We start from the raw sequence: 14,271 nt of genomic DNA, 5'->3' as shown, positions 1-14,271 counted from the left end.
CCAGCATTGTAAACTGTTGTCAGATGTGCCACAGTTCTCCGCATATCCAGCTTTAGAGAGGGGGAAGCTTCAGACATCCATGTCCTACGATGAGGTGAGGATGCCCAACTCCTTGTCGCCTACTCGTTTCACCGTCCTTGAACCACTTTCCACAGGTGCAATCGAACTTCCGATCAGGTTCACCGTACGCGATTGCTTGTTTCCAGGTGTTGGGCCATAACAATCTGCCCTTTGTCAAAGTCTCTTACGTCAGTGGATTTTCCAATTTGCGACATGTATGTTCGATGATTCCCCAATAATCTACTCTCTGCTTATACAGGGTGGTCCATTGATCATGACCGGGCCAAATATCTCACGAAATAAGAGTCAAACGAAAAAACTACAAAGAACGAAACTCGTCTAGCTTGAAGGGGGAAACCAGATGGCGCTATGGTTGACCCGCTAGATGGCGCTGCCAGAGGTCAAACGGATATCAACGCGATTTTTTAAAATGGGAACCCCCCATTCTTATTACATATTCGTGTAGTAGGTAAAGAAATATGAATGTTTTAGTTGGACCACTTTTTTCGCTTGGTGATGGCACTAGGAGATGGTTTGGCGCGAAGATGTGAGTCATTAGTGCCGGGGCATGGCAGCAGAACAGATCTCGGTTGACCGCGCTTCCACAATCGCGCAAAAAGAATGAAGCATTCTGTGGAAAGAATATAGAGAATCGTCTCACAGCCATCAAACGAGTAGAACGTGTATGTGAGTGGGCAAAGTGAGAATTTTAAATTTTAGGATTATCTTCGTACCGGGGGAGTTGTTATATAATTAAGTGACGATCGTACAACAAAGAATCGGTAACGGTAAACTCATACAAGCTCGTGACAGATGAGTGACTGTAATTGTTGTGTGAATGCAATCAGAATAAATAGGGACGCGTTACTTGAATTAAAAGTGGAATAAATTAACTGTGCCTAACAAAAGTGTTCGCATATTACAACCTCTGCGTTATTGTTAGAATATCTTGGAAGGGAATAAATCGTAGGACATTGTGGGAGGACACATAGGGCATGCCCTGTAGGCTCACTGTCAGAACATTACTTACCGGCGCATGTTCCTTGTTCGCCCTCCAAAACTGGTTACTTGTATCTGTCTCATGCCTAATTTTCCTACTAGCCAGTCTATAGCAAGAGAAATCAGCATTAAATCAATTAATACTACGGGGTGCGGCTTATACTGTTCAAGTGAACGAAGAGATGAAAATCTCAGGGCACCATGCCCGGGCTGTTTGGTGGGTGATCATACACTTCCCGTCGAAAACGGCGCAGGATCGTCTTCGTCGCGCTTGCAGTGTGCGGTCGAGAATTGTCATGAAGAAGGAAACGCATAACAGCTACGTTGTGTGAGCTGCATGAAATCAGGCGAAACCTTTCAGCAGCCACTTCACACTTGGCTGGAGACATTAAGTGCTCACGGTGCACTCAGAACTGAGAAGTGCTTATGACGCCATGGACGGGCATACCAGAGACAATATGCAACATTTCTGTGCAGAGCATCACAGAGTTTTCTCTGAGGTTTTTATTCCGCGACCGATCGGAGGTTAAAACAATAGCCTTCGTAAATTAATTGTAAGTCGGTCTTGACCACAAAATAATTTATTCATTTCCTGGACAGTTTCGGACACTGGCCATCTCAAAATGTCATGAAATAGATTAATACAAAGCTGTCATCAATGTTGTTGGTACAAATTACAAGTGGCTGTGTACAATGGGGTTCCTGATTTAAGTATTACAATGAGGGGATAAAAAAGTAAATAAAATTACATGCATTAAAAATTACATAAGATGGTATCAAACGACCTCTTTTATTATGAGAGGGTAACATGTATTATACTCCTCAATATAATGTTGAAAGACGTAAGCTAAATTAGTAAGGGGTAAATATTACTGCAAACAACACTTATAATTAGTACCGAAAACACTGATGAGACGCTTAATCTAATAAATTAACTAATTTAATATTGTCTTAAAGATAGTCAGTGGAAGATTGCAGTTTAGAATTAAATTGAATCGGCAGTTGTAAAAAAATGAGTTAAGTCAATTGGTGCTACTTTCACGATAATGAGATAAAACTGTTTTTGTTAGTATTTGTTAACAGTTTTAACCTGGAATGCTTTTTAAAAGGTAGGGGACTGTGGAATGACTGCATAAAAATGATAAGTGTTTTCAAGCAAACAGTGTAGTATCTCCCACAATTTATTTGGTGGACTTACGCCTTTTTCCAGTGAATAAGACACGATAATTATTTATTAAACTTCAGGTATCATTCAGACATCATATTTTAACTAGCATATTAGAAAAATAAATGGTTTCAGTTGAGTATAATGTGTTTGGTGGACTTTTTAAACATTATTTGATGTGGTGCAGTTTATTTAAATATCGTAGTAATATTTTACTCAGTGTCCTCCGAGGTTGTTGGCCATTCCAAAGCAACAGCTTCTGCAACATACTTCATTACTTTCCTAATGTCTTCAAGTTTCTTTGCATTAATCGGTACACGTCTTTGTGGATATGATGGTCGCAAAGACAGTTGGATATTTCGGACTGCTGGCAAGCTCGTGGGTTTCCTAAATGGTACTCAAAAGATATAAATGATACGATGCTGAATATGATTTTTCTATCCTTAGGTACATCTTCAGAAACACTTTCTAAAGACAGGCATGTCTGGTTATAGTAGGAAGGCCAGCAGACTTTGAAGTCAGAAATGTCACTTGCGTTCACCGAAGTAACAGTATACATCTTAGAGTACGTGCTGAAAAAAATTTCTACATATTGTTTTAAAGTGTGAACTCTGTCGGATTTCCTGATTATCTTCTTTATTAATCCAAATTGTCTGTCAGATGGAAGTGGGAGTGACCCCTTACAGGCAAGTAATGAGACATTAATTTGAATCTACCTATATCTACAAGTGAGAGAAGGAATCTTACCACTGAATGATTCCGATTCTGTATGGGGCAAGTATCTAAAAACAAGTGTAAGACTCTGTTCCTTACTACGTATTTCACTGTCAGTACAGATCTTTATAAACGAAAAAACTTCGTTACAATCCCTTTTCGCTTGACCTTCACGAGAATTTCCTCTTTTGAAGTTATAGACATTGCGTAATCTGTGAAAGACTTGCAACCTGTTTTCAGACGACATCGACTTTACGCGGGACGAATGCCTTATGTACACCAATGAGCCAAAACATTATGACCACCTACTTAATAGCTTGTTTGTCCATATTTTGTCTATCTTTGGAAGGAAATAGATCTCTGATTCCGCGTGTCAGAGATCCGACAACTTGTCGGTAGATTTGTGGATGAATGTTACATTAGATGTTTATGCACAGGTCATGTAATTCGCGTTAATAACGGGCGGCTGATTTGCGAAGCGGCGATGGCGCCCGAATGCGCCCATATGGGCTCCAAAGGGTGTACATCAGGCAAACTTGGTCTCCGAGACATCAGCGTGAGCTCGCTATAATGCGCCTCGAACCACTGTAGCACGGTTCTGGTTCCGAGGCAGGGATAATTACACTGCTGAAAGATAACAACGCCGTCAAGGAAGACATCAAGCATTAGGGGATGCAGGTGGTTCGCAGCTGTAATCAGGTCTTTGTTTACTAACACAAGTTCGGTGCAAGTGCAGGAGAAAGTCTCCCATAGCGCAATACTGCTCCCACCAGCCTGCGTTTGTGGCGCGCTGCACGTTTCGAGCCGCTGTTCACCTCGATGACGGCGTTTGTAGAGACGACCATCGACCTAGTGTAGCAAAACTGTTATCCACCTGAAGAGCCGACACGTTTCCATTGATCAACAGTCGAATAGCGATGGTCCCGTGCCCACTCCAATCGTAACAGACGATGTCGTTGGGTCAACATGTGAACACGTAGGGGTGGTCTGCTGCGGAGCTCCACGGTCAGCACTTTACGACAAACGGTGTGCTCCGAAACACTTGCGTGTGCACCAGCATTGTGCTCTTTCGGCAGAGATGCCACCTACTTAATAGCTTGTTTGTCCATCTTTTGTCTATCTTTGGAAGGAAACAGATCTCTGAGCCCGCGTGTTAGAGATTCGACAGGTTGTCGGTAGATTTACGGATGTATATGGCATTAGATGTCTATGCACAGGCAGAGCAGACGAGCCTCCGAACCTCTCGTTCTGTGAAGAGTCATGAAGGTCCAGCCATTTAGCGCCGTGTCGGAGTTTCACTATCCTTGTACCTCTTTCCGTAGAGTTCACGACAGTAGCACTTGAACATTCTACCAGCTTCGCCGTTTTCGATATACTCATTGACAGGCTTTGCGTAACAATAATCGGCTGTTTGTCAAAGTCACTTATCTAAATGGATTTTCCCATTTGCATGCCATATCTTCACTAGGGTGATCCCCGTCCGTGTCTGCTCTTCTTACATACTTTGGTTACCGCGTCACGTGACCGCAACGTCACCAGGTGGCATCCAACGTCGCGGTGCGCAGTGGTCATAATGTTTTGCCTGATCGGTATATATGCACGGGATCTGCGTCCTTTTCCCACAGAATGATGTATATTGCGTTACAGAGTGCCATACAACCACTAACTCGATTTCAGAAATACGGTGACTTTATCCCCTTTTCCAGTTCCTGATTCAATTATGCAAATGAGAACTTCGTTTGACTGCTTCAGATTCTTTATAACAATTAATTTCTTGAAAGAAATTTGGATGGCGAGGAGGGTCCAAGATACCTTCCTACCAACGAATTTAGCAATAGCCAAACTCAAACCACTGTTCACTTGTCCTTGATTATGTCACTACCGAGGACATAATCCGGAGAATGCCAACATTATGGTCTTAAATGAGTAAAGTACAACGTCGTGGTAGAGATCATATGCAGTAAATTCGGCCCCATCCAGACCCGTGTCAGAGGCACAAACACCAGGTTAGCGCTAGGGGGCCCCAGTGAGACATGTGAAGAGTAGTAGTCATTAGTGGCGTGATGGAGTATGAAATAGGCGATTTGTGCCAGGTACGAACCCGTTCTCGACGTTTTCGAACCAGAAGCGGTCGGCATCACGGATGCGGGTGAACTGCTCCCTGATGATGGCGCGGAACAGCTCGCCCGGGCCGTCGTCCGACTCCAGCATGCCTCCGATGTAGAGGTCCACGTTGTCCAGCCGGTTGTTGTACACCGAGGCGAGTCTGCGCAGCAGGTCCGGCCGCGCCGCGAACAGCTTCCGGTTGATGTGCGACCACTCCTTGATGCGGGGCAGCCTGAAGTACGACCTGCGGCACAAGAACTCGTCTCACAGCGTCCGCTTGCGTTTCACTCGCAGAATTAATCTAGGCATCATAATGAGATTTTCACTCTGCAGCGGAGTGTGCGCTGATGTGAAACTTCCTGGCAGATTAAAACTGAGTGCCGGACCGAGACTCGAACTCGGGACCTTTGCCTTTCGCGGGCAAGTGCTCTACCGAGTGAGCTACCCAAGCACGACTCACACCCCGTCCTCACAGCTTTGCTTCCGCCAGTACCTGCGTGGACGGGGCGTGAGTCGTGCTTGGGTAGTTCACTTGGTAGAGCACTTGCCCGCGAAAGGCAAAGGTCCCGAGTTCGAGTCTCGGTCCGGCACTCAGTTTTAATCTGTCAGGAAGTTCCTTAATCTAGGCATCATATAGTGATAAAACTGTATGGGTTTTGTAACCTTAGGTTGCAGTTATAGTGGGAGGGAGGGGGGGGGGGGGGGCTGAGCACTGGGTGACCGGAGCAGCGTGGCGATCACAGCAGAACAGAGACGGCGAAACGAATGATTTCATGTATATGATGCCTGCAAGGTACACTTTAAATCAGAATACACGGACCTCTAAAAGGGCCATTATTTGATGATGTTGAGCAAAAAGATACTAAACAGAAAACGTCAGTCATAATGTTATAGACTTTGTTGATTCAAAGTTTTCAATTTTGCACGCTGTTTCTCAGCTACTGTGTCAGAAATTGTGGTTTTTTTGTTCTTTTTTAATTTTTTTGCAATAAATCGTCACTTTCCACATAGCTAGTGTATCGCTTCGATGCACAGTGAATTTAAACATCCAAAAATTTTAAAGGTAAAAAGAAAACATTATAGCTTCTAGAATGAAATTTTCACTATACAGCGGAGTGTGCGCTGATATGAAACTTCCTGGCAGATTAAAACTGTGTGCCGGACCGAGACTCGAACTCGGGACCTTTGCCTTTCGCGGGCAAGTGTTCTACCAACTGAAGGTAGGAGACGAGGTACTGGTGGAATTAAAGCTGTGAGGACGGGGCGTGAGTCGAGCTTGGGTAGCTCAGTCGGTAGAGCACTTGCCCGCGAAAGGCAAACGTCCCGAGTTCGAATCTCGGCCCGGCACACAGTTTTAACCTGCCAAGAAGTTTCAAGATTATCGCCTGTTTGAGAGCTAGTGTAGCATCCGTTTCAATTTTGCTTACGTTTTCTGAATTAATTACTGAGAAATTATTTTCTTTACTGACATGTTTTTACTTCTTTTATTACTTCTGGTCATACAGAGCACGAAGTTGTTCTCCTGGTGCGGGTCCATGTCTAGAGCTTGGTTTAGAAGTCAGTCTCTTGTTATTCTTCTTCTGGGTTGCGATGAACTTGTCAGAGATACGAATTTTGGCTGCTGTGATTGTGCGAATAAACCATTGAATTGTCGACTCAAGTTTCGTAAACGTTACTATTGGGCGATAGTCTGTTGCATGACATAGGCCGACATGAACGTGTTTTGATCGGTAAAGTAATGACAGTTCGTGATTTTTAGCGCAGACTGGAATTATAACGTTTTGGGAGAACGCAAATCTCCTCCTTAAAAATCAACATGGGTTCTGCAAACAGAGATCTTGGGTAACTCAGCTCATGATATCAATAACGCTGTACACGACGGTGCTCAGGTCGATGCCGTATTTCTTGACTCCAGGAAGGCACTTGACGCCATTCCGCACTGCCGTTTAGTGAAAAACATACGAGCTTACCGAGTGTCGGATCAAATTGGCGACTGGATTCAAGACTTCCGAGCAGATGGAACTCGTCGCACTGAATGAAACAAAATCGACATAAACGTTAAAGCAATGTCCAGAATACCTCAAGGAAATGTGGCAGGAACGCTACTGTTTACAATGTGTGTAAATCGCCTAGTAAAAAGCGCCGGATGCTATTTAAGAAAGTTCACAGATGACGCGGTCGTCTATAACAAAATAGCAAGGCCAGAATACAGTACTGACTTGCAGAATGACCTGCAGAGGATTACTGAATCGTGTGTGATAAGATTCTGAGGGCAAACGACAATAAGGTCTTTAGTGCCCATTCTGAATGAATGGTGCAGGTGGTGCCAGTTGACCATGAACGTAAAAAAAATGTAACGTAGTGCGCATAAATAGAAAAAGAAATCTACTGTCGTACAACTACACTACTGATGAAGAGAAACTGCTGGAAACAGTATCTACTGTAAAAGATGCAGGGGTAACTAACCAGAGCGACTTTGAATGTAATGTTCACATAAAACGAAAAGTGGGAAAATCTGATGCCAGACTATGATTCATAGGAAGAGTCTTAAGAGAATGTAACTCTTCACGAAGGAAGTGGCTTATAGGGTTGGTTCAAAAGGCTCTGAGCACTATGGGACTTAACTTCTGAGGTCATCAGCCCCCTAGAACTTAGAACTACTTAAACCTAATCAACCTAAGGACATGACACACACCCATGCCCGAGGCAGGATTCGAACCTGCGACAGTAGCGTTCGCGCGGCTCCAGACTGTAGATCCAAGAACCGCTCGGGAAGCCCGGCCGGCACTTATAGGGCGCTTGTTCGACTCTCTCTTGAGTCCTTACCAGGTAGGAGTGATAGAAGCGATAGAGAAGATCGAACAAAGAGCAAAACGTTTCGTCACGGGATCGTTTCGTCGGCGGGAGAGCGTTATCGATATGCTCAACCAGCTCCATCGGCAGACACCATCGTGGTGCCATTTTTCAACAGGACAACGCGTCCACAGGTGATACGTATCTTTTCTATGAACTGTTTGTGTGATGTTGAGGGACTCACGTCACCAGCAAGACCGCTAGATCAACGTCAAACGCATTAGGCTGTAGCCAGCCTCGCGCTTCGTTCTGATTAAGCATATATATTTAGTTAGTAACACGATAGTTGGATTTCGTTTTTGAGAGTGTAATACATGCGAAATGCAGGTTTTGACTGAGGAGAGATGATTGCTGAGGTTTCCCATTCCTAATTTTAATAAACCTTGTTATACTGATTCTCTGCGTAGTTAGAGGGAAGAAAAGCAGAGTGGAGGCTAAAGGATGCCGTTAGGAAGGGGCACAAGGGGAACCGATCGCCCCGAGTCATTGTATCGGCTAGGGCCGCTGGTCATTCCGCCACCGTCATTCAGGTAGGTTGGCGGCTTCTTCGAGCGGATTGACGTTTTCCTGAACTGGTGGCGCTTGGGCTGGCGCGGTCTACCTGCCGTCTCCAGAATATTCGCGAGGCCGCGATATTTTCTATATAGCGTCTCCAAAGTGCCAGTGACCACACGCATAGTTGGCGGCTGTTCTCGGACACCAGGCCGTGGAAACCGTGTGACGCCAGGCACCTTGGCAAGATGAAGATTGCTTCGTAACTTGGGAAGAGAAAAACTTCACCGTTAGAATATGCCTTGTAGCTTGCCGCCGCCTGGTGCCACTATTAGAAACAGAGTCTTCATGGAATATCGGCGGGAACGAAGGCTGAGTTACGGTTGGTCGGTGTTCGCAAACTATGGGAATGGTGGCTTACCATTCGTTGGAGCTCACAACTTCCCGAAAACAATCAGTCTTTTTCGCATCGTGAGCGTGCCTTTTTGAGACTAGAATTAGAAGAGAGTTAGAGATATTCATTTAGACTTGCTTACATGCAGTTTTGGTGGCGTCGCGTCGTAAGGGCTGAAGTAGCAGAACACAAATTTTTAGATACAAAATGGGCGGAGCCTTTTTCGGAGACGTTTGCAACGCAGACGTCTTCGGAGACACTTGGGGAGGAAAGAGAGCAAACGGTCGAAATTGATGCGAAGCATTACTTAGCAGTCCATTACCTCGGCTCCGTTTAAGTTTACGCATAAGTCTCGCAAGGGAATAGGCACCATTTGATATTACTTAATTTTAATAGGTCACGCTTTGCATTTGACCTTTTATTGTTGGATTTTCATGCATGCTTATCGAATGTATGCAATCTACATCACAAGAACGATTCCACTTTTACGTTCAATTAGACCTTGCTTGAAGTATGTTACCAAAGTCATCTGAATGCCCTCATGAGCTACACCGCTCGTCCTAACAGTTCAACGTGATTATTTCCATGAACATAAGTTCCACACTAATTTCTTATAAGAGAAAGAATTTGTTTGCTTGTTTTCGTCATTTATTCGATTAACTTGTCAATAAATTATAATGGTTCTGAATTCCTGTTTATTCCAGTAGCCAGCTGTCCCCTACGATACTTTCTTGTTTATTAATTTAATACGAGATCTACAGCGACGGTTTCTCTGTCAAGCCCAATCATCCATTCTGTTTCCCTGCACGTGCATCATTACCATACTTGCGAAACATAGTGGGGCGATTTGCATGTCGAGAGGGGATACTCAATATACATCATACGGTCATTTCGTATATCCTTAATCCCAGTGTCGTCTTCCATTAGAATGGGCCTGTTCCATTTCTCGGCGAGCTTGCCTCAGTAAGGGGCGCAGCATCATTATGGCATCCTTCCCAATGGAATCAGTGGGTGTATCTACATCATTACTCTGCAGTTCACAATATATAACTGGCAGAGGGCTCATCGATCCACCTGTAAGCTGCTTTCCTACCGTTCCATTCTCGAACAACGTGAAGAAAAAATGAACACGTACTTCTTTCCGTGCGAGCTCTGATTTCTGTTATTTTATTATGATGATCATTTCTCTCTGTATATGTGGGCGCCAACAAAATATTTTCACACAATGAGGAGAAAGCTGGTGGCTGACATTTCATGAGAAGGTCCTGCTGCAGCCAGAAACTCCTTTGTTTTTATGACTGCCACCCCAGTACGTGTATCATATCCGTGCACTCTCTTATTTTGACATAATACAAAACAAGTTGCCCATCTTTGAACTTTTTCAATGTCTCTCATCAGTCCTATTTGTTGCGGATCCCATACTGCTCCAGAAGAGGGCGGACAAGTGTAGTGTAAGCAGTCTCTTTAGCAGACCAGTTGCATTTTCCAAGTGTTCTGCCGGTAAATCGCAGTCTTTGGTTTTGATTTCCCTACACCGTTACCTGCGTGATAGTTCCAATTAAAGTTAATTGTAATTGTAATCTCTAAGTCTTTAGCTGAGTTTGCAGCCTTTAGATTTGTGTGATTTATCGTGTAACTGAAATTCAGCAGATTCATTTTAGTGGTCATGTAGATGACTTCACGCTTTTCATGATTTAGAGTCAAATACCACTTTTTCCATCATAGGGATATATGGTCCAAATAATCTTTCAGTTCGTTTTTGATCAGCCGATGACTTTACATGACAGTAAATGATAGTATCATCTGCAAACAATGTAAGAGGGCTGCTCAGACAGTCTTCTAAATCGTTTAAGTAGATCAGGGACAACATAGGGTGCATAAAACCTCCTTGGGGAGCTCCAGATACTGCTTCTGTTTTACTCGACGACTTTCCGTCAGTTGTTACGAAGTGTCACCTTTCTCAAAAAATGTTCAAATGTGTGTGAAATCTTATGGGACTTAACTGCTAAGGTCATCAGTCCCTTACACACTACTTAACCTAAATTATCCTAAGGACAAACACACACACCCATGCCCGAGGGAGGACTCGAACCTCCGCCGGGACCAGCCGCACAGTCCATGACTGCAGCGCCTTAGACCGCTCGGCGCGGCAACCTTTCTCACAGGAAATCAGGGATCCAGTCACACAACTGAGACGATACTAGATAAGCACACAGTTTAATTAGAAGTCGCTTGTGAAGTCTTTGGGTACGGAACCTTCTCCGAGTAGCGGTTGTATACGATTGCTAACTATGGAGCTATTGTATCAGCATACTGTGAATTGAACGTGACTGATATACAGTCTGGACCGGAAGCCTTGCCTTTCTTGAGTCTTTTAAGCTGCTTCGCTTATCCAGACCAGAATAGGCATAAGTCATACTGATAACTGAGCTCACGCTGCCAAGTTATTTAGAAATTTCACTAGATTTTTTAATTATTGAAATAACATCACATGCCCTCTCAAACCGGGGAGCTTCATTTCGTTTCCTCCTCCCTTTATGAGTGCTTCGCTTTTCTTGTGACGCAGTGTACATTCCTGTAAGAGTCGCACTCATGTGAAATCGGAAGAATGTCTTAGAAACTGAGACTGGTTAGGCGGCAGGCGCGTGTTGTGCAGCTGACCTGACGGTGTTGTAGTCGGGCAGGCCGTTGTCGCGGCCGCGCATGATGTTGAGCGCGCCCAGGTCCCTCCTGGAGAACTCCATGGGGCCGAACAGCTTGTCCCGCACGTCGGAGCACAGCACCGTGTCCTCACGCTCCGCGATCTGCGACGCCATCCCCAGCAGCAGCTCCTCCAGCGAGCTGTTCGACAGCACGTCCTGCGGCAAAAACACTCACTTTTCAGTCCTCGCTTCTTTGTCGAACAGCGTTCTGCAAGTAACACATTTAATATGACAAGCAACGACGCAAACATCTGTGGGCAAACCGGAACCCTAGAATACGTAACCTCATAGTTGACGCAGACAGTCTGAGAGATCGTATTTCGTGTCCATACATATTACAAAAATGTATCGATAGATGTTCCAAATTTCCTCGTAAACCGCTAGACCGATTTCAGCCTTGCGTGACACATACACCACTTACGTCTGGAAAGAATCGTTGTCGGGGTAAGAGCCACCTACCTATCAGAGGGGTGGGGGTAAAAACGAGTGTAGCCCACGACGTGCTAATACCACACTTTAGCTATACAGTATTTCAGAATGAGAGCACTTAGTGACTTACAAGAAATGTTACACAGAATTTAATCCTTTACGAATCTTTTTCTCGCTGACAACTTCACAAAATGGTAAAAGGAAAAGAAATACTTAAAGAAAAAAAAGCAGTGTAGATCGCAGAAATCTCTTTTATTCGTGACCGGTTGCAGTCCAAATACGGACCACCTCGAGACCGTACTCCATAGTTAATGTGTGGAGACAGATCTGTGGAGACGGATCCACCCAGAAGGAATTGCAGAAGTCTCCAGAGTCTTCGGCAGTTCCTGCTCCATCGATCCGTCTCCACACATTAACCTTGGAGTACGGTGGGAAGATGGTCCACCTTCGGACTGCGTCCGGTCAAGAGTAAATGTGATTTCTGCGATCTAGACTGGTTTTTCAGTACAACTGTAAAAGTGAGGGCTGTTTTCCGAAAATGTTTTCGAAAATATGAAAAGGAAAAAAGTTTATCACTAACTACATTTTCGCTGTTTGTACAGTAAAACTACCGCAGCAGGTACGACGTTTTAATTTATTATTCATTGCTACTAACTCTATTCGCAAAAAGCTTCGCAGGTAACATCCACACATGTCGCTGAATTTATCTACAAAATTATGTTATTGTACGACACATAGTTCAGAAAATATGACGGCATAAACATTCAGATGAGTAAAAATGAAACTGCATGCTCAAATTTGCTACAGATACAGGTGAAATATATGTGAAATACATTAAATATCGAATGAAAGATATATGAGACATGTCAGTAAGCGGCTAAAGCTACGAGTAAAAGATCCTCTTAAGTCCCTGGATTAATTTCAGCCAAACTTGGTACACACATTACTTACTATCTGGAAAGAAATGCTGAGGGGGTGACGACCAGCAACTTCCTATTAGGGTGGGAGTGATAACATGGAGAGAGAAGGGGGAACAACGAGATGGACAGACAGAGAAGGGAAAGGAGGGCAAGACAGAGCTATGGAGGAGGAGAAAGACAGAGAGAGGGTAGGGAGAATGGACAGAAAAAGAAAAGAGAAGGAAAAAAAAAAGGTTCAAATGGGTCTGAGCACTATGGGACTTAACATCTTAGGTCATCAGTCCCCTAGAACTTAGAACTACTTAAACCTACCTAACCTAAGGACATCACACACATCCATGCCCGAGGCAGGATTCGAACCTGCGACCGTAGCAGTCCCGCGGTTCCGGACTGCAGTGCCTAGAACCGCACGACCACCGCGGCCGGCCAAAAGAGAAGGAGATTAAACTTTTTCCTGCTCTTATCTCGGATGGTACTGCCACCAGTAATATATAATGAAGAAGCAAATAGTCTTGGTAGTAGTGCTGTAATTATTACTCATTTACCAATGACGCTTTTCGCCTGATTCACGCATCTTCAGACTGGCTGATATTAGATGGTGTTAGGCAAATGGGTACGGAGTATACAAAATGTCACAGCAAATAACTGCCCTCGTCAAATATTCGGAAACAGTGCGCAGTGTGCTCGTTGAGGTATGCAATGTAGTCAAATGAATACAAAGAGGGATCAGGCCCGCACAGATATTTCACCATGTTAACATGTTGGAGGTATAAATGCTCATATTAGGGCAATGCAAATACAGGTTGGGGCAAATAATAATGGCCCGAACGAGTGGATACGATTGAACGTGAGTTTGTGGCAGCGTTAACGGAGGAGGAAAAGACCTGCAGCAGTTAAATCTAACGGGATGGAGCAACTGCCTATACAGCCGGCCTAATCTTGGAGCATATTTACATAATCTCACGCCTCACGGAGTTGTTAGCATAGGTCAGTCAGGTCGCGGCCCTAGCTGGCTACTCAGGTCACTTGAAGTGTCAGTGTGCGATTAATTTGTGTGGTGAGCCCTCTGGTCTAAGGTGTATCGTATTGCAACAACCCTCATAGTATTCAAGAACTGCAGCAGAACATTTCGGATGTGACTGCAGCAATTCCAGCTGTCCAAATTCGATCCGCCTTCAGCAACTTGTTGACAGAACATTTCGGATGTGACTGCAGCAATTCCGGCTGTCCAAATTCGATCCGCCTTCAGCAGCCGGCCGGAGTGGCCGAGCGGTTCTAGGCGCTACAGTCTGGAACCACGCGATCGCTACGGTCGCAGGTTCGAATCCTGCCTCGGGCATAGATGTGTGTGATGTCGTTAGGTTAGTTAGGTTTAAGTAGTTCTAAGTTCTAGGGGACTGATGGCCCCAGTAGTTAAGTCCCATAGTGCTCAGAGCC

At 44.5% G+C, this 14,271-nt stretch overlaps 1 protein-coding gene across 1 annotated transcript in view; it reads right to left on the bottom strand.

The window, feature by feature from the left end:
* Window positions 1-14,271, bottom strand: part of LOC124606261 (dual oxidase) — a 528,122-nt gene that overhangs the window by 88,435 nt on the left and 425,416 nt on the right. The window contains exons 8-9 of the mRNA XM_047138239.1: window positions 11,445-11,641; window positions 5,040-5,288 (exon numbers count right to left, since the gene is read on the bottom strand). Coding sequence (XP_046994195.1) covers window positions 5,040-5,288; window positions 11,445-11,641 — 446 coding nt within the window. The remainder of the gene's footprint in view (window positions 1-5,039; window positions 5,289-11,444; window positions 11,642-14,271) is intronic.

This window comes from Schistocerca americana, chromosome 3 (assembly GCF_021461395.2).
Source record: "Schistocerca americana isolate TAMUIC-IGC-003095 chromosome 3, iqSchAmer2.1, whole genome shotgun sequence".
NCBI lineage: Eukaryota > Metazoa > Arthropoda > Insecta > Orthoptera > Acrididae > Schistocerca > Schistocerca americana.
The sequence above is the reverse complement of the archived record's forward strand: the minus strand, read 5'-3'. Positions and strand labels throughout refer to the sequence as shown.